The 22739-nt window shown below is 30.9% G+C and overlaps 1 protein-coding gene across 1 annotated transcript; it reads left to right on the top strand.

Annotated features, from left to right (window-relative positions):
• The first annotated feature begins 1554 nt into the window (after positions 1 to 1554).
• LOC143041879 (uncharacterized) lies at positions 1555 to 18287 on the top strand. Its single transcript, XM_076214013.1, has 11 exons — positions 1555 to 2228; positions 4366 to 4548; positions 6417 to 6509; positions 8543 to 8743; positions 9577 to 9705; positions 11014 to 11196; positions 12174 to 12320; positions 13162 to 13389; positions 13917 to 14009; positions 14925 to 15020; positions 16562 to 18287. The coding sequence occupies exons 1-8, from the start codon at positions 1612 to 1614 to the stop codon at positions 13190 to 13192; spliced, it is 1584 nt and encodes a 527-aa protein (XP_076070128.1). The 5' UTR covers positions 1555 to 1611; the 3' UTR covers positions 13193 to 13389; positions 13917 to 14009; positions 14925 to 15020; positions 16562 to 18287.
• The last annotated feature ends 4452 nt before the right edge of the window (positions 18288 to 22739 follow it).

The following is a 22739-nucleotide window of genomic DNA, read 5'->3' as shown; positions in this document are numbered from 1 at the left end:
ATTAGGGGGAGGGGTTCTAGTGGGTGCGTATAGACAAGACCCACTCAAGTTGCAAGATTGAGAGGTTATAATCCTTTCCTGTGTTTTACGTCGGATCATATTAGGTTTTTACTTTCCTTCGGTACCACAGGAAGTTCTGTTAAGACCACCTCATCATGTACTGTAAATTCAGAAATTATGGCGATGTTTTTATTATTGCGAAAAATGCGATAAAGTTATTTTTGCAATAATGAAAACTCGCATTTTGAAAACATTTTATATGAATCAAACAGGTTTTTTCTAAATATCGCAAAAATTAAAATCGCATTTTAGTCTAAAATGTTAAATTTCGCAATAATAAATGCACGCAATTTCTGAATTTACAATATATACCATGAGTGGCCGGTTCTGAATTGGTACCAGGTCGAGCTGAACGGTTTTCTGTATAATGATCTAGAAATTGTCAATATTCTCTCCCCTGAAATCAGGTGGTGATGCGAATATGACCCGACGTAACAAAGGATCACGGCCCTCGTTTTCTTTTTAAAAGTATTTAACCTGGAAGAACTCGAGCATCCAATGTCACCAATGGTGCACAAACATTTCATTAAATCAATTACGTCGGCATTCTGCTATCATGTCAGATCTCATCATCCGAATTGAAAAAAATACAAATAATTACGCCATTATATTTTGGTTATGAAAGTAAAGAATGTCAAACATTTAACAAAATGTTTAACGAAGCAACAGTCCTGGATGGAATAGCAAAGTTTGTAGACAGATGGTTAAAAAGACTTAAAAATCATTTCTCGTATGCTACCAAATTTAACATATGTTGCTGCCAACAGTATAAACAACTAAAGATTAGTTGGAAAGCATAAACAATATTATGTTCAGATTCATTTTGAATGAAAGAACATATAGAATAAGGTGGACAATATTAACTAAATATTGTGCTAACGAAGCTTAAAAATGATTAATCTGGGACCTTGAGTAATGTCGTGACATATAAAACAGAAAAAATTAATTAGAAAATGATATTTGCTTTCTTAATTATACCTTTCCTATTGATTTGCATTCAAATTAAATGTAATACAGCGTCTACCATGTCTACAGAGACAGTCTCAATTAAGAAGATTGTAATCACAAAAGCTAAATGTGCTTTTTGAGATGTCAATTTTTCGCTACTTTTTGTGTTAATGACGCAAAGCATTATAAATGTTCACTCAAAATTACTCAATGGTGGTAGTGCTTTTTTGTCGTTTTTGAGTATACATTGATATTCATTTTCGTATCTTTTGATTATCTATGCGAAAATAGATTATGTGTACTTATAGTGAAAATTAAAAACAACGTCATGTGATTGGCAGATTTACATGTATCTTATCTATTTATAAGATTAATAACTCAACTAAAACAGTGACTAGCTAACACATATTTTTGATAAAGTGAGGATTATTCATTTAAACACTAATTTACTGATTTAATTAAAGATAATGTGTATATTATATATTACAAAGAGGAAGTAATATAAAATTATAAATATCAATGGCTACCTCTTCAATTTGCCAATTCTGTGAAAATAATTCGGCAATAATTAATTGCAGGACGTGTGGAATATGGTGCTGTTGTATGTGCTATTCAAATCATAGCAGTTCATGTAAATTGCTCGCTGAATTTCAGTATCACATATGCAAACGTCATACACGTCAGGTACAGGGATTTTGCTGTAAATGTTATGAATTAACCTGCAAGGAATGTGCTATCCAAAACCATAAAGGACACAATATTTCCTCGATACCAACTGGACTTCGAACTATTACAAGTAAAAATACAGCAACGGTGTCCGAAGACTTGCTTTCGAAAGAAATTAGGTTAAAGAGTTTTTTTCAGATATGTCATGCAAATTTTCCAGGAGAAGTACAATGTCTAGTGACTTGTATAAAGGAAGAAGAAGAAAAATGGAAACAGTCAATTGCTGGAGTTAAAGACGAATTGATACTACAATTGGGAAATATGCAAATATTTTATCACTCTAAAGAAAAAATAGAGGAGTTATTGAAAAAAGCAAAAGTAAATTTTGATTCCTTGCGAAACGAAAACTTTAGTTTGACTACATTATGGAGATGGTCATGCATCATACGTTTATTGAAAAAGTGTAATTACATGTTTTTTATTGGCAAAACTAACATTGTGGGGAATTTGACCAATGCATCAGATATACGACAGCTGTTTAAAAGCAGGGTTATGTAAGTAAACATAAATTCTATTGATCGGATTTTTATACATCTTCGGTGTGTCACCATTCTTTGACTTATGATTGTTTACCTTTAACACAAGCATGACAAGGTCGCATCGATTGAGAGTTGACTATTTGACTAATTGGTACTCATACCAAATCATCTTATGTTGGTGCGCCATGAGATAGGTTCATACGTTTTATACGTATACGTTTATATATTGTATTGTTCCACTAAGTATTGCTTAAGTTTGACTGTCAAGTGGTGTCTAAATCCGTTTAAAGCTATGTTTTGACACAGGACAAAGCTTTAACTTCGTTGTTATATTATAAATTCAACAATGAGCACATGATATTAAATTCTACTAAGAATAATAGGAATAAGTAAGGTGAACAAGAGAGCACATTGAACATACACATGATACATATTTAATCTTAATTTCTTTGAAATGTTTTAAACAGTACATTTTTTTTTCATTGAATGCTTACAACATAAAGTCCAAAACACCCAGATTGTGACATTTAAATTGCGAATCTTTGAATGAATCATATTGTTGTAATTGTTGTATCAAGCTTTTATTGTGTGCATAACTATCCCAATGGAAAGTAAAAGTTATGTGTTATGTTTGATATAAAACTGTTAAAATAACATACTAAGTCAGTTTATTCTGCATTTCTCACATATGTGTTTTCTATTTCAATTAAAATATAACACATTAATACAGTTATCGAGAAATGACAATATTTCTCAAAATTCCTATTTGAAAATGAAAAAAAAATGTCTTTTGATTATCAATAACAAAGCACATATTTATCAAGTTATTACAATAATTTTGGTAAAGTATCAGTCTACATAAGTAAGTAAGTAAGTAATGACTTTATTTAAAGAGGGTGACTTAATTAGCTTTCGCTAATCTACCTTGAGGCCCTCACTCAGAACAAACAATTATTACATAGATTATAATTTTGAACATATTATTAATATGCAATATTCATGCTAACTATAAATTGTCTGTGGAACAAAAGAAAAATAAATTCATATATATATACATTGTATATACATAAAATACAAAATCATTAGGATACTTGAGTGAGTTGTTATAAATCAGTTACAGTCAAGAAATGTACCTTTCTTTTTTAAAAGTGTCCGGGTTTTCACATTGTATTTCATTTGGTAGTTTTATTCCAAAGTATTGATGAGTTATATGCAAAAGATTTCTTCTTTGAATTTGTGTTCGGTCGTACAACACCGAAATTATTATTTTCTGGTGACCTTAGCTTTCTACTATGTATTTTACATATACTCATATGTTTCATGTTTTTTTCCGTAAGAACAATGTATCGCCATGGGTTAGATCTTAAGATTTAGCAATCTTAAAACTGATCATATTAATTTGTTTTATCCCGAATTTTTAACCAAATAATCTTTTCTGGTGGCCCGCCCAAACTTTCAACCTGTAAAATCAACATTGATTAAAACAATGAGATACCAATTTTACTACTCTATTGATAACGTGTTGCTTACTTTATCAGCTAAAGAAAACAAATAAAGCAACACATTTTATCATTAAAGAAATGTTTACAAGCAGTTCAGTCCATAAAGTACGAACGTTGTCAAATATTAACTGTATAACAACATGTAATTTCCTGACTGTATGGTAAAAACAGTTTCTTTCGGCAAGAAGTTTGAAATCCATGGTCAAAATTGATATATTTTTAATTGATATCGACATTATTCTTGGGCATTTACTGTTTATCGTTTACATATATTTCATATTCAGTTGAGGTACATCAGAACAAAATGATTAACGAGGGAAGTCACATTCCTGTTTCTGCAATCGGAGTAAAACCGCATAAAAACTACATAATTTAAAAACAAAGCAAGACAGGCTGAAAAACACATAATTTTTCGATAACCAAAGCGAGTTTCAAATAAAAAATGTTAATAACATTATATAAAAGAAAACTTGAATTACCAACAAATAAACTTCTAATGTTATTGCAAAATTTATTGCACAAGATTGTCATTTTTTTTATTAAAACATCGTTGTTGTCATTCATTTGCAATCTAGCAGGAACACAGGTTCAAGCAAAAACACTGTATGTCATACACGTATTTAATTGATATTTTAATTGTATTTTTTCAGCAATTGTTACAGAATCCCGATAGATACCGTCAAGGATGTAGAAGAACTATCTATAAACTTTGAAAAAGTTCTCAATATCGAAGACCAATCACGTGTGGCTAGCTTGAGCCCCATGGTCATTAATAAAGATGTATTAGAAGACGGTTTTGTAAATGTAATATATCCAAATGAAGATGAAGAAAGGTAACGCTAAATCTGTCAATCAAAATGCTAAGATAGAATACAGATATCAAAATTTAAAAGACCTTGTATGATTGCCAATGATACATCTATGACTGGAGACATTGAAAAATAAAATAGCGGACAACTCAAAACTGAAAACAAAAGAATATTATTTCTGTATGCAAGAAAGTATCTTCACCGTTGTTTCTTTTTTCTAATCAACGTTCATATAAGTTCTAAGAATTTTAAAAAGTAGGCATCTTCGGTTTGACCATCTCAATAGTAAACATGTTATGTAAGGTTATCATTCTTGAGTTATCATTGATATGTTCATAATAATAAATTATCTTTTAACAAAACTTTGATATTTTGAAATACTAAGGCTTTTCTACCTCGGGAATAGTTTACCTTAGCTGTAGTATGCAAATTTTTTAGGAATTTTTGGTCCTAAATGCTCTTCAACTTTTTACTTTATTTGGCCTTTTAAACATATTTTTAATCGAGCGTCACTGATGAGTCTTTTGAAAACGAAACGCGCGTCTAGCGTATATATGAAATTTTAATCCTGGTATCTATGATGAGTTTATATGACACCATAACTGGAGAGCACTGAAGTGTCTATATCCAAAATGTCAAATTATGAAAAACATAAAAAGTAAGTCAAATTCTCAGTTTAAAACATTATTGATCAAATTAAAACTCAGATTTCATTAGGTATATTTCTTTGTTTTGTTTTTGTTTTTTTGGATTTTACATATCTTCTTTTGGTGTAAATTTGAAAAAAGAAGGCATTTATTGGAAACATAATATTGCAAAGACGGGGTTGAACATGTCGCTAACGTTCTCAAAAGTGGGTCCAAAATGAGACTTTAAATCAATTGCAGTGATACCTTTCCTGAAGTCAAAGACTTTATCTATCAAGAGTTTCAAAAATCATATGCATATCAGCTCATGTTTTCAGAAAATGTAATTGAAAAGTTTGAGGGTAAAATATTTGTTAAAAACTCTCTTATACTTTCTGGATCTATAAGCATTATGGATGTAAAATATGGACTGTCAATCAGATAAATGGCCTTTAAAAAATGGAAACAACAAGTTTGGATAATATCTTGCGTCCGTAACGCTTAAAATTTTAAATTTTAAAGCGATTTAAAACACACAAAAACAATCTTGATGTTCATATCAACCCACTTGTAGGGCTATTTTATTATTCTTCAGCTATCTAAAAGTCAAGTCTTTTTTACAAAAACTCTCATATTCAAAATATTCACCATGGCCAAAACACAATTCTAAACTTTTCTAATTATTGTTCTATTTTTCACATTTCCTAACCGGTGTGAGAAAAATATTTATCATCACTAATGAAAAATCTGTTCATATCAAATAGTTAGTCTCAATTTAATTATAACGTTAGAATTTCTATAGAAAAGATAACCTGTAGAAGGTGACGAAACTACAATGTTTCATGAATATTTAAATTATAATAAGTTTTGATATTGAATTGTATTTATAACATAATACCATTACCATAAATATGTTTGAAATGTATGTTTGGTTGTGCCTGTTTCATGTGTTAACATAAATAAAATAAACGCAAAAAATGAACACAATTTTAAAACCAAGGATTGAGTCAGATACCGGCAATGTCAATTTCTCTGAGTCCATTTAATTCCATCAAATGTATGTAAGGTTTCAGGATATATATTATTATTAGATATGGCATACATAGTTTCTTAAGCATTTGCAAATTAGGTATTTTAAATATGACTAAAACAATCCGCTGGGAAAAAGTAAAAATATTGCAAAATCGGATATGATTTTAAACTGAGAATTAAGATGAGTAAATATGTAAATAATCAAAGGTAATCATATTCAATCTGCTATTTCAGGAATAAAAAAGCTCTAGAAGAAGAATGCAGAGTTCTTAAACATCATGTAGAGGAACTTACGGAAATAATAGCGGTCAAGGACATATCTCTATCGTATGTACTATTTTTTTCACATGTCATACACATAAAAAAGTATATATTCTATCGTTATTTTACAAATATGTTTGATTTAATCTCTACTCTTTCTCTTTGTTCGTTTATTTCTCACAAAACAATAAGTAATAACATCTTGTTTTGCATATGTAAATAAATACAACATCAGAAGGATCAAATTTGAAAATGGAAAACGCTGTATCGGAAGTATGATATTTGTGTGTAGCCTTAAAAATTTCATTTAAACGGTCTTTGGAGAATTAAATTTTTATTATAATGCATTAGATGATTCTGTACATTGATTGTGTTATGTTAAGCGCTTAGAGTAATTTTATTAGATAATGCGTTATATAATTATTGTAAATAATATTAATATATAATAATCCCGAATGGAACAACCTTTTGGAACTAAGATTTGCAATGCTATTCAATCTGGTTTTTAAATCGAATTGATTAGACTGGCGACTAAATTAAAAGCCTAGTATCTTTTCTGAGTTTTAAAACGTACCATATGACTTTTGTGTGCACACAACATATCTTTACATTTTCATGTATAATAAGGTGCTCTCCACAAATATGTTTAAGCTCACCGCATTTTTGTGCATGTCTCAATTCAGGAGCCTCTGACCTTTATTAGTATTGCATTTTTTTTAGTTTTGGTTCATTTATATTTTTAAGTTTTTTGTGTAACGTCCCTTTTTGCTGATTTAGTATACATTTTGTTTAGGGCCAGACCGGTTTTTCTTCTTCGTTGAATACCAATTGGTGGCTTTGGGCTATTAATTTGCTTGTTTTTGGGTTTATGTCTTTCTGGCTTATTACCAGTTTCCATTTTCAATTTTATGTAATCAGTTTGATATTCAGATTACCAAAAATATTTGATACATGTATTAAACATAGGCGGATCCAGGGGGACCCTGGAGGGTCCGGGCCCCCCTTTCGTTGGAAAAATTAGGTTGATTATATAGGGAATCACTGAAGCATGCCTGGAGCGGGCCCTCCTTAGGACAGTCAGCGCCCCCCCCCCCTTAGGAAAAGTTCTGGATCCGCCACTGTTGTTTTGATTTAAAAATGTGAAAATAAGAAAATCTAATCTTATGTTACAAAAGAGTTTAAAGATATCAAAGGCGCAATCAACATTCATAAGACGAAAGAACCGTGTAAAAGAAAGAAAACCGACTAAGTGCGAAACAAAAATAAAAACAACAAGTAGAATTAAGAAGGTGTGGTATGAATGCTAATGAGACAATAATCCTTCCAAGTTGAAATGTGTAAAAATTAATTCAAGAAAAGTCGAAGTACGGTCTTCAACACAGAGTTTTGGCTAGGATTGAATAGCTAGTTTTAAAGATCCCCAAAATGACTATTATAAAACAATTTAAACAGCAGTGTAACTTATAAAAAAAACCTGAGAAACTAGAAAAAAAGGAAGAATCACACCAATAAACGACAACCATTGCACAAATGTTCCGACTGATTAAAACGAATATTTAATGAAAAGTGTGATCTCCGGTGCTCCGACAATGAAGCATATCAGACCTGATCATTTAGTGTCACCCGTTATGTTGCTTATATAAAGAAAGTGCTAAATACGAATTTACATAATGGTATTGGTGGAATATTATACATTACACGAAGACAAAAACGAAAGCCATCTCTCAGAATGAATCATGAGGAAAAAAACCTATTTGAGCATTCATTATATATAACGTTTCTTCTAATTGGAAGTCAATTAAATACATGTTAGAAAACTAGTCCTATCAACATACAATTTATAAGAAAAATGAAATGCGGTATCAATTCGCTTTAACAATAATCTTTATGCCAAATTCACTTAAAAATACTTAATGAATAATTTCTTTTTATTGTTGTTAATAGCAACAGATACAACTTTATATCAGTCAAATCGTTAACATAATTTATTGATGGTTTTAGTCACTTGACTTCAAGTAGTTTTAGTGAATTTCCTTATATGTTTTCATTTCGGTAAAAAATACATTTGTAATTATTTGTCTTGCTAAAATTTATTTTAGCCTTTATAAGGATGAAAAAGAATACATCATGTCAACATCAAAAAGACTCAATGAAGTGGTTATGGCAACCATGAAAAATACCATTTCCATAGATTTGATTAAAGAAATTTCATTTCCACAAACAGGCAATGAATTCAAGGATTCGTGTGCAAAAGTATTCGATGCAGTCATCAAAAGTGTGCAACAATTGAAACATGATTTGTAAGTAGTTGGAAAGCTATATCTGTTGTTATCTGTTATTTGAAAGAAATATTATCCATGGTGTTGTCAATAACTTATAATAATAATACAGATTATCTGATAATAATAACAAAGAATAAAAAAATTGATAACAATTAACAGCTAATCAACTTGCAAAGTTTTATCTGAAACTATATGTATGTTGCCTAATTTCTTTGAAATCAAATTAGTATAATATCTACAAACGATAGGGTTCATGCTTAGTTATACTTTATTGTTTTAACAAAAGTTATAGGACAAATACTATATATAATTTTTTGAATTGATAATTTCATTTCTTTTATTGTGGAAGTTGACTTTATATCATGTCTTAACGATTTCCATTCGACTAAATAAAAATGTATTTGTTGCCAATGTTCAATGGAATTATTATGTTTATTCACTCTTCCATTTGGAAATTGAATATCAACAAGTATAACAAAAAGCAAATAAAACATACAAAAAGTCGAAAAAAAAAACGTTTACCTAAATGAGTTAGTGCAATGAATACAAGAGCAGAGGGCAGGAATCGAAACACTCATCAGCTCTATGCCAAGTTTAGTGCACCAGGTGCGTGTTTCTACTTAGTACCAATGTCTCTTCAGTAATAATCGAGGCCAACATAATTGTAAATGCAAAGTGTATACAAACGACTTAATGAAACCAAATGGATCACAAGTATAGCTTTAAATATAAAAGAACTGAGCGCTGTGTGAGGGAGGTATGCATGCTTCTGAATGAACTGAAAGTCATTTAGTACAAGGATTCAAAGTTTTCATTACTAATTATTCTTATTTCATTATGATTTTTAAAAGGACTGAAAGCAAAAATGTAATTGAAGCTAAATGTAAATCTATTGCAATTTGGACGGATCAACAAAATGCAGATGCAAATTCCATGCAAAAGACATTTGAAAAAGAACTATACGAGAAAAAGTCCAAACTGTAAGATATTGTTATCTATATAACATTAATTCACAGTCTGTATCATTTAATCAAACCTTTGTCGTACTTTGTGGTTATAAAATGCTTAAAATAAAGTTTTAGTCATATCTGTCCAGATATTCTGGCAACAATGTCGGTCGATAGTTAATTCTATGGCTTATTTTTTATCTTAATTTTAAGTTGATAAAATGATTACAAAACAGTAAATAGGATGCACTTGAATAATTGTGAACCTAATGAAAGATTAAACGGATACCCTCATCTTGGATTTGTAAAACAATGCACAAGATTAAGGTTCTTTGTCTTAATTCACTTATTTGAGACAAAATGGCAATATATGTAATAGGCTGTCAATTCAAAAAAGAATTCACTTAGACTGTATTTACAAATTCTATATTTTTCAACTTAGCCACATAACGGGAGATAGCTCTCAAATCGGCAAAATTTGTGATAGTTGTTCAATTCCATATGCTAGACTGTTTAATTATATATATGAAGAAAACTTGCTTATTTATTGCATTATCCAAAAAAAAATAAACAAAGGCCAAACATTTGTGTTTTAGAATGATTTTTTTTTCAACTAAACCATTCAAGGGGAGATAACTCTTTTATTAAAAAAATATACTGCATTGATAGGGTATTTTTTTTGTTTTACTTGTAGCAAGAAAACAATTTCGGGGATATCATTTTTTCTTTTTATTTTCTGAAACCATGTTATAAAAACTTTCTTCTCAGAATTTATTTCAAAATTCTATCTCATAGAATTCTTTTTATGCACGAATTGTGTTTTTTCATGATCATTCTAAGCAAATTTAGGCAATTTTCAACGACTCGTAGCTTGAAAAATAGAACGGTGACTCATTTTAAAAACAATTATTTCTGTAAATAGCATAAAAAAAATTCGTCATTTTGGCAAAGTATAAGAAATTCTATCTCGGGAACCTATGATCTAACTTAAAGTATTTTTTTTTTCAAATTACATTGTTTACTTGTTGTAAAAAGACAATAAGTTGAAGTCATCATTTTTAATTTCTAGAATAGATATAAGAAGGTTTGGTATGAGTGCAAATGAGACAACCTAAGTCTTAGAGGTATATTATAAACCTCATTTTTTTCTATTTAAAAAAGTCTGTTTATTATATTTCTTGAATAGATAATCTTTGCAAAATTGGCTTGAAAAATAGCAAGATAACTAAAAGAATCAATTTAATCTAAATTAGGTAAAAATATAAGAAAGTTATATCCGAGGAATATCTAGGGATGATCAACCTTAAATGTTTAATTCTTTATTAATATTTTTTTTAATAGTGCGTTATATAACGACGAAGCTCGAAGAAATGAAATTAAGATAAAAGAACTGCAGTCTTCAAATGATGATCTGCGGAACCAATGTGGAAAGTTACAGCAACAAGCATTTGATCTACAAAAAAGCCTTGAACGAGAAAGACAACAACCTTACCTTGTACAAGAAAATGCAGAATTAAAAACAAGGTTGGCATTTATTATTTAATAAATGTTGAAATGAAAGCATCTTGGATAATGGACACAGTAGACACATATTTATCAACTGTGGTCTTCATTGTAGAGGAAAAACTACTTTTTTCCGACGACATCATAAACAAAATTACTGTTAATTTCATACTTCACAAACACAAAAAATTGATATCAATAATTTTTTCAAATTTTTTTATAAACCGACGCTGAATATTTTTTAAAATTCTGCAGACATGATGTGATAACGGTAATTTTCCATTTGTAAAGGGGATTTTGTGTTTAACCAAACTATGACATATCTGTCGCATACATAACATCCTCCTTATTCTCCAAAATAATATACACTCACTATGACTTTGAACAGGCTTGTGACAGGTAAATGATTATGATGCAGAGTTATAATAGGTGTTGCCTCGCCTCGAAGGAGTCGCGGAATCGAGATAAAGGAGATTTTCAACTCATTTTTTTTTTACATTTTGTCAAATTTTCGGATTTCTCTGGTTTTATCCATCAAAATGCCTCTAAATGTTTTGCCCATCAAACCCTTTTTGCTCTTCATATTTTCATTCCATATATTTTAATAAGCCATTTTTTGAAAATCTTATAAAATCCGTGTTATTTTTAAGGCAATGATATTGCCGGCTACTGCGAAAAATACCCGTTTCTAATTGTAAGTAAATTATATTTTGTTGGCATTTGTATTAACATTGGCACATATCATTGTCTTGACTGTTATTTGGTGTTGTCTCATCAGTCGGCTACACAAATGGTCAACCCAAAGTTGGATCCTGAAATGTAACTCCTTTCTTTATACACGTACAATATCAAATGTGTCCCGATAAAATTATAAAAATAGCCGAGAAAAAAGATACACAAGACGTCAAACTATAGAACCTAGCGCGAGAGCTTCCTGTTAAACGAATACTGAATTTATCAGAACCAAATATTAAAATGTACAATGAACCTATTTGTAGATTGAAACAAATAGACAAATGGATTAAACAGCAAAATTACAACACAGACAACTACACATCAACAATAGAACAGCTACATCTACAATTATCAAAAATAGGAAAAGATTTGCAAAGTGTTAAAAGTGAAAAAGATGATCTTCAGACTAGGTTTGTATAAGGATTAGTTGACAAGAAGGTTGTTGTTGTCCAAGAAAAGTGCAAAACAATTTGTGCATCAGTATGTTGAACTTCATTTCAATCCAAAGATCTATGACCATTGATCTTAAATGTACCCAGTTGGCATTGTAGTTGATAAGTTATTATCATGATTTTGCTAAACGATCCAATGACAATCCTTTTAAGAAAAAACTTAGAAGGATGACTATGCCAGTTGTCTTATATTTCATGCCAAAAGATTTTTTTATTTTTAATTAAAACATAAGTAAAAACAAACAACGTCTAAAAAACTACATTGTAATTGTTGTAAAAGAGTATCCATGATATTCTTAATGTTTATACTAAATGTCCTAAATTGAATAATTTATTTATTTTAATAAATAAACTATTGCGAAGTACATCTATGTTTTTGAAGTAGATATATATAATACCTATATAATTTTCCCTGTTGAACACATTTCGTTACATAATAGGAAACAGTAGATGAAGAGTCTAATTTTTTTTATTGGTTATGAACTAGAATATCAGTGGTTTGAACACTAAATGAAATAACATCTTCAGTTGTGTACAAAACTAGGATTATTCGGGAAATATATTTATGTTGATATAACATTAATTGCTAGAATTTCAGGGGCATTATCTTAGGTAAATCATGCTTTGTTCTTTGCTAGGCATCTAGGCAGCATTTTTGGACATTATGAGGAGTTAAGAATTTTTTTTTCTTTCTTTGCGAATAAATATGCGTTTTACTAGCATTACACGTAACCTAATATTTTAAATGGTAAAAGGGAGAAATTTTCTATCTAGCCTCAATTATTTACTCACTCAATAGATTAAGTAGCATGGCGCTGGCGAAAGATTAACCAAGGGTAACCCATCGATTACTGATCTTGGACACCCAAATCGTCCTATGAAGATCGGAGAGAAATACGGGGAATTGTACGACAATGAATGGACAGATGCGATGGAAAGTGTGGAGTCCATACAAAACTGTTTCCCTGGTTTAAAAAATGCAGAACAGGAGGAGATTGTCATACATCATATGTATAGACTTTTGATGGTACTTAATTTTGTATTGTAAAATCCAAGACATAAAGAAATGGAAAACTGTCAATAGAAAATAATAATAACTACAAACACAATTAAGTGATATTAAAACTTATTAACATAAAGCATACAACTGTGATTAAGAGGAGAGGTTTGGATTTTGACGAGACAACAACTCAACGAGGCAAAGCAACCCAAAATATAACAAGGGGTAAACACAGATAATATTTACCAATAACAAAAAATTGTTGACACAACATGCATAGATCTAAATCACCACAACATTTCTAGCATTATACCATATATATACCTAAGATTTTGCTTTCAATACCAATTTCCCTAAATGAAGAAAGCCTTTAAAGGTAACAGAAGACCACAAGTTTTTCCTTACTTAAACTTAAACATGTTTCGTTTCACACAAGTTGTTGAGACATAAGTTCTTCCCCGAGTAACACGATAAATGAAATAACAAACAAAAAAAAAACCAGTATACTATTTATAAGGGTTATTCTATACACTCCATTTCTTTGCATTTTACAGTGTTGCTTTAGAGAGTGCAGGAATATTTCCATGAAGCAGATACAAAATATCGGACAAAAAGTTGCTGAAGCGATGTGCTTAAATATAAAATCTGTATGTTTTATTGTTATTGTATGAAATACAACATGAAAATCTTGGCTGACAATTACAAAGTTACTACGTTATCGATACGCGAAATAAACTCACATTAGATTAACATTGAGTACGCAAGACGCGCGTTTTGTCTCGAAACTATAAGGATTTAAATTTTGTCAGTTTATGTCATTTGTTGTTATATATTTTAAACTGTGATTAATTAAGCAAGTGTTTCTTCAAATGGCATTATCTTTGCAGATGTTAAATATTTGGTACAACAACATATCAATAACAGGTCAAAGTGCTCCGGAAGGGAAGATTAACTTAGGGAATTAACTTCATTCAATTATTGCAAAAAGAGGAAAAGTTGAATGTATTTCTGAAGTATTAACAAATTTGATTTCAAGCATAAGACACGACAATTTATTAACCTTACACATCAAAGGAATATGCGATAGGCTATTCAACAATATTATCTAAAACTGCTGTTTATTCAATATTGTTTTTTAATTATTACGCTTCTTCTTCGACAAAGAGGGCTATATCGCTCGTACGTTGTAGTGAACGATTCGGTGTATTTTTCTTATTTGCGGGATATGGTGTGAAACCCATAAATTTCCTTAAGTTGCAGTCACAATTGACTTCGTATTGTATAAATCAATATATCACATTCTATCGTTATTTACAGGATACTATAGGCTTATTGCATGAATATTGGAGAATATTGTCCCGAGTAGAATTTTATATATGTTCTAATTTCTGTCAGAAATATTATATTGCTATGCAATAAATCGTTTTATTGCACACTGCAGTTGAAATTTTCCTTTCAACTGTTTCTTCATCAATTTCCCTGGCCTTTATTTAATGACAATTAACATATTAATTTCAATTTGAAGCTTTTCTTATATTTGTTAAACACATTTATTTATGCAGGAAGACGAACTTTTTACATTACCTGGGTGTAAAGAAGTTCAAATTTACAGGAGACAGAACTCAGAAGGCTTCGCTAATTACCTTGTCAAAAGTCAGGTATCTGTTGGGTATAAATTCTTGAATATTGTTTCATAACCTACAATGTAGACAATAGAAATAAGACGATATCGTATCATTACTAATGAGACAACTCTCCACAATGTGTCAAAAGTAAACAATTATTGGTCAAAGAACGGCTTTCAACGAACAGCAAGCTATAACGGGCCCCAAAATGACTGGTGTAAAACAATCCAAGCCGGAAAACCAACGGTTTAATCTATCAACGAGAAACATCAACAAACGAGACAACAAGGTTTGAAACTAGGTTAATGGCGAAAACCCCCCGTTTATTACAAATCTTGACAATTTAAGCTTATGTTGTACATGTTGTATGAATAACCATAGTTGATCGTTTTATACGAGCATGTATACAATGCAGTAACGAACTTAACTTATGTTAAAGCAACATATTCGCGATACCCTTGTATGTGAATACAATTCTCAACTGTATTGCTTTTCTGGGTTGCTAACGACTGAAAGTAACTACCAAGTTTTCTTTTAAAAATGTCCAAATCTCAATACTTCCAATTATTTGTTGTATATAAGGATAAGGAGACTATTATCCAGCAAAGACCAACATACATCTATGGAAGGAACTATGTACCACCGTTCGATAATGTCAATTGCAATTGGCTAAACCGTATTGTTTATAACAATGTAAAGTGCACATAGGTATTACAAAGTGCACCTTGTGGACGAAAAAGTCAACGACATGATATCAGCTAAACGATAAACCAAAATCAAACATGGGAAACAGCAACCAACAAAAAAAAAAGAATGAAGAACATGATCTTAAATTGAGTCATCTACACGAAATATTTGTTGGGTTAAACGTCTATGTGGGAGCCCCTACCCCAGCCTGTGCTCAGGTTGCATTGCGGATCAAATTTTACTATTAAACACAATTGGGTTAGATGTATTGTGACTGCTATCATATACATAGTTGGTGTCATGTTTCGTAGGTATACCCGCTCTTAAACGGACGTTCTTTTGTCATTTTGTCGCATTTTTGTATTTGCAACTGTTCCTGGACCACAAGAAACAATTTTGTGAAACTTTCGAGGAATCTTATTCACATAGTGTTCTTTTGAACTTCAATTTGATTCTATAGGAAATAGGATTTTCTTCAGTATTCAAAGTTACATTTATTTAAGTATTCAAGGTTATATTTTTTTTTTTTATTTATTTTTTTTTTTTTTTTTTAAAGTTTATGATATTCTTCCTTAGTCATAATAACCTTCCATCATTACCGAACTGAACAAAGAAATAAATCGACTGGTGCCGTATACGGTGCAGGAAATGCTGATCCTTTAGGAGCACCTGATTTCACTCGCGGTTTTTAGTGGAGTTCGTGTTGTTTCTTATTTATTATTTATAACTGTTGATGTAAATGTCTTTTGGTTTTATGAGTATTTGTTTACTCCTTGGTTTTGATTGTTATTGTCTTCTTATAGATTATTGGGAACCTGAACTTGTATTGTACAGACTATAGATTTGTTTTACGGTATTCAAATTTACATGTTTATGATTTTTTATAGATCATATGTAAGGACGTACTTGAAAACTGGGATTATGGCCACAAAAGTGAAATTGTACTTCAAGAGCTTATTACAACACCTTTCTTTCATAAATGTGTCCATATTTGTTGGTGCATGGCCATACAAGATCCACTGATGTACCTTGCTGAGCATCTTCCTCCGGACACGAAATTTGATAAGAACGAATATAAAGAATTTGTAAAGAGTGGGGATAAGGTTAAGTTCATGGTATGGCCAGCTTTATATTTGCATAAAGATGGCCCCTTACTTCATAAAGGTGTGGTGCAAGCTTACTGGTAACATTCATTAGGATTCAGGACTTTCTGCAATGTTTGTACTTAACTATTAATTAATGTTTTGGTTTTTATACAACGAAATCGATGACAAAAATGACTACGGAACCAAAGAATTTTTTCTTTGTCATCTCTAGGAAAGCTAAAAGAATTTCTGTTTTACAATAATACGCTGTATATATGATAAACTGCAAAAAATGTTTTTGTTGGCATCTATGTTCAATGTTTTTGTATAATTGATGCATTTTAAAATCAGTATGTCTGTGATGTAGGTTTGCACATTGTTGACTACTGCTAGGATGCAAACTGTTTTTACGTTCACCAATTATGTATATTTTGATTGCTCACCTGATTTTTTCAATACAAGAGAACTTTAAACACCTGTCATATACATTGAAGGTTTGGCTAGCTGTAAAACCGAGTTTTACCCAACATTTTTGTTTGGAAAATACCTGTTCCAATATAACAGTTGTTTTCAAGTCGTTCCGCTGTTTGATATAGTGGAATGTTTGCATAAGTTAGGTTTTATGAACTTCTTCCATTTTGAAATTTACCTTGGAGTTCGGTGGTTTTGTAAATATTTTGTTCACAGAATAATAACGACAGAGGACCATTTCATCCGTAATACAAGCAAAGTTACAAGTAGTTTAAATTTCTTAAATATATTATAGGTCGCAATAAGGGACATTTCTGTATTGTAATCACCAACCATACAGGACCCATTTCTGATACCCAAAATCATTGACAAAAGCAGCTAGATAGTTTTCATTTTTACTTTTTCAATGTAAATGCTTGTAACTGATGCAACTGAACACTAAACATAATTTATGATTTGAGTTAGAGAGTGACAAGTTTATGCTATACATTAAAATATGTCGCGAAGTCATTCAATTGACCAGTTTAACTTGAACTATTATAACCAAGTATTACAAGTGCTTATACATGTACAAAAGGTGAAGTATATTATACAGATGAGGCCATCTCTTTTTGTTGATCATCGATCAATCCTTTGCAAATTGTGTGTGGTTTCTATTGAAATCAGATGGAAAATTTATACATAATTAAACTTCAATAAAGCGAAGAAAATCTTCAATTTTGAAATGTTACACAGTTCTTTTCCAGTTAATGTTTATTTTGGTATATTCCCCAAAATTATTCATATATCAAATCAATATGACAGCAACTGCGAGTGTACGTCTATTCGTTTGAAGATCTACACTCTGGTGTTTTTTATCTCTTTGTTAGTTGTATTTGTGATGAGTTCATATTGAACGAAACACTCCCTTTCCGACTGATTTATTTTTTACTTCCTTTTGATTTTTAGCCTGTAAACTGTTGTTTGATGTTATTGAGCACGTTGTATGTTTACATGTGTGTTTTAGATAAAAAATCATGTATGTGTTAAATAAAATCAGAACTGTTATCTACTGATATTTCTTTTGTGGTTGTTTGTCATAGTGGCTTTGAACTAATTGCTTTTTTTAAGGTTGTACACTATGTATTATCAAAATAACAAATCTTTAATTACATCTTATAATAATTTGAAAACTGTAAGTTTACAACAAAGGGAAAAATACATTTTTCATATCATGTTCTTAATTTGCACAGAGGATGTTTATATCAAAAAAGTCAATTTCATGTATGATTTGCATTATTTATGTTCGTTGAAATGTTCAAGCAGCACCTTATGATTGAATCAAATAGCTCCTCACAAACGTGTTATCTATTTCAAAGTAATAAGCAACAATACCTTTCTGTAAAACCATTGATTCCTTTCTTTAAAAAGCACAATTGTGACAGTCATGTTTAAATGCTAAATTGAGTGCTGATTTTTGTTCTTTTCTTGTGTAATATTGAAAATGATTGAATCCAATCAAAAACGTAATGTAATTGAAATTTGCAGTCCACTAATTAGTCTTTTGCTATCTGCAAAATTAATATTTTTACAATCGACACAGTATGATGTGTTCTTCGTTTGCACAAAAGTTAACTATAAAGTACTGATTTGATTAGAACATTTAGTATCCATGTCCTTCTTTACTTCCACCAAAGAAAACAACTACTTCTACAATTTGTGTCACAATAGTGAACAAACTGACAAAAGTTACACAGCCTGTGCGGACGATGACACGCACTGTTGCACAATCCTCTAAAGAAACAGTAGGGACAATACGAGCACACCCTAGTTCCTCCTAAAGTTAGATCTGCCATTGCAGCATCGTAATCACCAACCATACAGAATCCAGTTCTGATACATAAAAACATTGACAAAAGCAGCACGATAATTTTCATTTTCACAATTTTAATGTCAATGCTTGTTTGTAGCTGATGCAACTGTACACTAAACATAAATTATTATTTGAGTTAGAAAGTGACAAGTTAAACAAGAAAATGTTATCTAATCTATCAACGGATGCTTCAATCGAAATATACCAAGAGGTCATTCAATTGACATGTTTAACTGGAACAATTATATTTAAGTATCACAAGGGCTTATACATATACAAAAGGTGAAGTATCTTATACAGACAAGGCCAACTGAGGTTTGTCAGGGAAATCCATCCATATCTGTTGATTTTCGATAATGTCTTTGGAAGTTGTGAGTGTAGAAATAACAATAGGAAATTAATACATAATCAATCTTTAATTAAAAGAAGAATGTCCTCGACTTTGAAAAGTTACATAATTCTTTTCAAGTAAATGTGTATTTTGGTATATTCCCCCAAATTATTGTTATATCAATTCAATAAGCACAGTAACTGTGAGTGTACGTATACTCATTTGCAGATCGACACGTTCGCTTTATCGCTTTGTAAATTGTATTTATCTTGAGTACATATCAAAGGAAACAATCCCTTTCCAACTGATATTTTTTAGTTACTTTTAATCATTAAATGGTAAACTGTTGTCTGATGTTTTTGAACAAGTTAAGTGTTTACAAGAGAGTTTAAAACGAAAATTTCATTATGTGTCAAATAAAATCAGGTCTGTATTTTAGTGATTTGCCGTTGGTGGTTGTTGATGATATTTGCTTAGAATTAATTGCTTTTAAGGATATTTTTAATGATGGTTTAAGATTTTTTTGCCGGATATTCGGACTTCTTGGAGTTCTCTTACGATACTGAAAGAAATATGTTGCCCCATAACATCCATTTTTCTGTTCATACAAGACTTCGTTAGCTGATCGAAGGTCACTGCCGACCAAAATTTACGCAGATTATAGATTTCTTTTCTTTCGCTTTAAGACCTAAGTAATACCTATTTAAATATATGTTAAAGTCCAATTGAGCCTTTCCCCGCCAATTTCAGAAAATACAAAAATAGTTTCATAGCAAGTCAATATTTTATCTTATTTTGTTCCATAACTGATGTCCTTCTTAACGAGGTGCGAATGAAAGCAGAGGGACGTTCAAACTCATAGATCGAAAACAAACTGACTAGACAAACAGGACATAATAGGACATAAGACACAACAGAGAAAATTAAAAACTAAGCAGCACGAACCCAACCAAAATCTGGGGGGTGATCTCAGGGGCTCTGGAAGTGTAAGCAGATCATGCCCCATATGTGCCACCAGTCGTGTTGCTCGTATCATTACTAAGCTGGTAAATAGTCTAATTCGGCAAGTCATATTCATGAAAAGGGAACGGGATTGTAGTAACGACATAAGCATTGATAAGGAAGATATCCGATTACATTTGTGAAACAGATATTTCGTAACGGTCAACCATCTCGTGTTGGTGTCCGAAATATTTACGAAGAGATGTTTTGGATCTCTTGGTTTAATAGAATCCTTCTGAGTAGTCATCCACTATCAATGACATGAGGATATGAAATACAATCTCAGGAATAACTTATCAATTACTAAATATATACTCCGTGTGGCGGTTCTGCTGGCCATGGACTATTGCTACACCGAAATGGGAATTCAATAAATTTGTTACATGAATAAGAGTGCAAATTGTATCTTTCTTAACTGCTATTCAGAATAATGATTTTCAATATATCACACTAACACACTATAAAGGAGGGACCACAGTTACAAGAGGGAGAGTCAAACTCATAGACAGAAAACAAACTAACAACGCCATGGCCAAAAATAAAAAGACAAACAGACAAACAATAGTACAGAAGACACAACATGGAAAACTAAAGACTAAGCACCACGAACCCCACCAAAAACTGGAGGTGATCTCAGGTGTTCCGGAAGGGTAAGCTGATCCTAATCCACATGTGGCACATGTTGTTTTGCTTATGTTATTATAAAGTTCGTTCAAGGAGCACGACGAGGTTTCAAAAGACGATTTGCATTTATTTAATGCCCTGAAACATAAACTTTCTACAATAACATATGTAGTAAAACAGCAAGCAGATAAGTTACTAGTAATATGTTTTGTTTTTCGGTTGGATATTTTCACCGTCTTTGTCACATTTTTTTGCAGATTGCGCATTGTTTCAGGCGAAAAGTTAACAAATGGAAATCCTGCTACTACAGACCTAGGTGATCCTAATCGTCCAATGAAAATTGGTGAGAAGGACGGTGAATTGTATGATAAAGAATAGACGAATGCAATGGAGAATATCAAAACTGTAAAAAAAAGTACTACTACGGTCGCAAAGATTCAACAGTAGAGGAAATAATCATACATCAACTGCACAGATTATTTAAATAATTTTAGATATATTGATACGGAATTTATTTGGAGCTATTTGTACAATTATTTTAGACCTCAACTCCTGAAACAGTAAACTTGTCATATTTGAATATTCTTATGTTTATTCCTAACATCATATAAAAAAGAAGATGTGGTATGATTGAACATGAGACAACTCTCTACAAGAGACCAAATCGTACAGAAATTAACAACTATATGTCACCGTATGGCATTCAACAATAGTCAGAGCCATACCGCATAGTCAGTTATAACATGCCCTGCAATGACATATGTAAAACAATTCAAACTAAAAAATTCTAACAGCCTAATTTATGTACAAAAAATGAACGAAAAGGAAATATGTAACACATCAAGAAACAACAACCACTTAATTACAAGCTCCTGACTTGGGATATGCACATACATACCGAATCTGATGGGGGTTAATATGTTAGCGGGACCCCCTTCCCTCATAACCTGGGACAGTTGTGCAACAATACAACATAACAACGAACTATAAAAATCAGTTGAAAAAGGCTTCACTCATTAGATGGATAAATAGAAATACATATAACAAAAAGCATGTCTTTTAAGTATTTTTTTAAGCTTTTTTTTTAAATTATCTTTGATATTCTACAACTAAAAATTTAGTGTTGCAGGGTTTCTATGTTGTTGTTATTTGGACAAATATGGCAGCTTTCTTTTGATAGCTTTAATTTTTGTAATTTACTTTCAGTACATAAAATATAATGTTGGATCTCTTCTTTATGAATAGTCTATTTCATTCTTCAAAATTCGGAAACAAAATGCAAACGAACTGTTTCGTCTATTTTATTTTGTTTATATAAAAATAGTGATATATTTAGAAAATGTAAGTATTGTCGCATTTGGAGAAATTAATACTACGTTTGCACTGTTTGTATTCATCTCATCATTATAACCATGTTTACAGATGCAAACAAAACGAAAGTCGGGTTTGTTAATTGGTACAATAAAAAAATTCCGATGGAATATATATTACAAATTTATTAGTAAAAATGTCCAAAATTAATAGACAGCTCTCTAGAAATTTTAAGTAAATGTAAAATTTGTTGCAGATAAAAATACATTTCAATCGTCAAATGAGATGACAAAGGTTATTCAAATTTAAATATAAGTTTGTCACAACCATTACTAAGTTCTAAATTTAACATTTTGTTAAACAGGTAAACAATCTTAAATTTGGAAACA

This window comes from Mytilus galloprovincialis, chromosome 8 (genome assembly GCF_965363235.1).
Source record: "Mytilus galloprovincialis chromosome 8, xbMytGall1.hap1.1, whole genome shotgun sequence".
Classification (NCBI taxonomy): Eukaryota; Metazoa; Mollusca; class Bivalvia; order Mytilida; family Mytilidae; genus Mytilus; species Mytilus galloprovincialis.
Note: the sequence above shows the minus strand (reverse complement) of the source record. Positions and strands in the feature narration are given on the sequence as shown.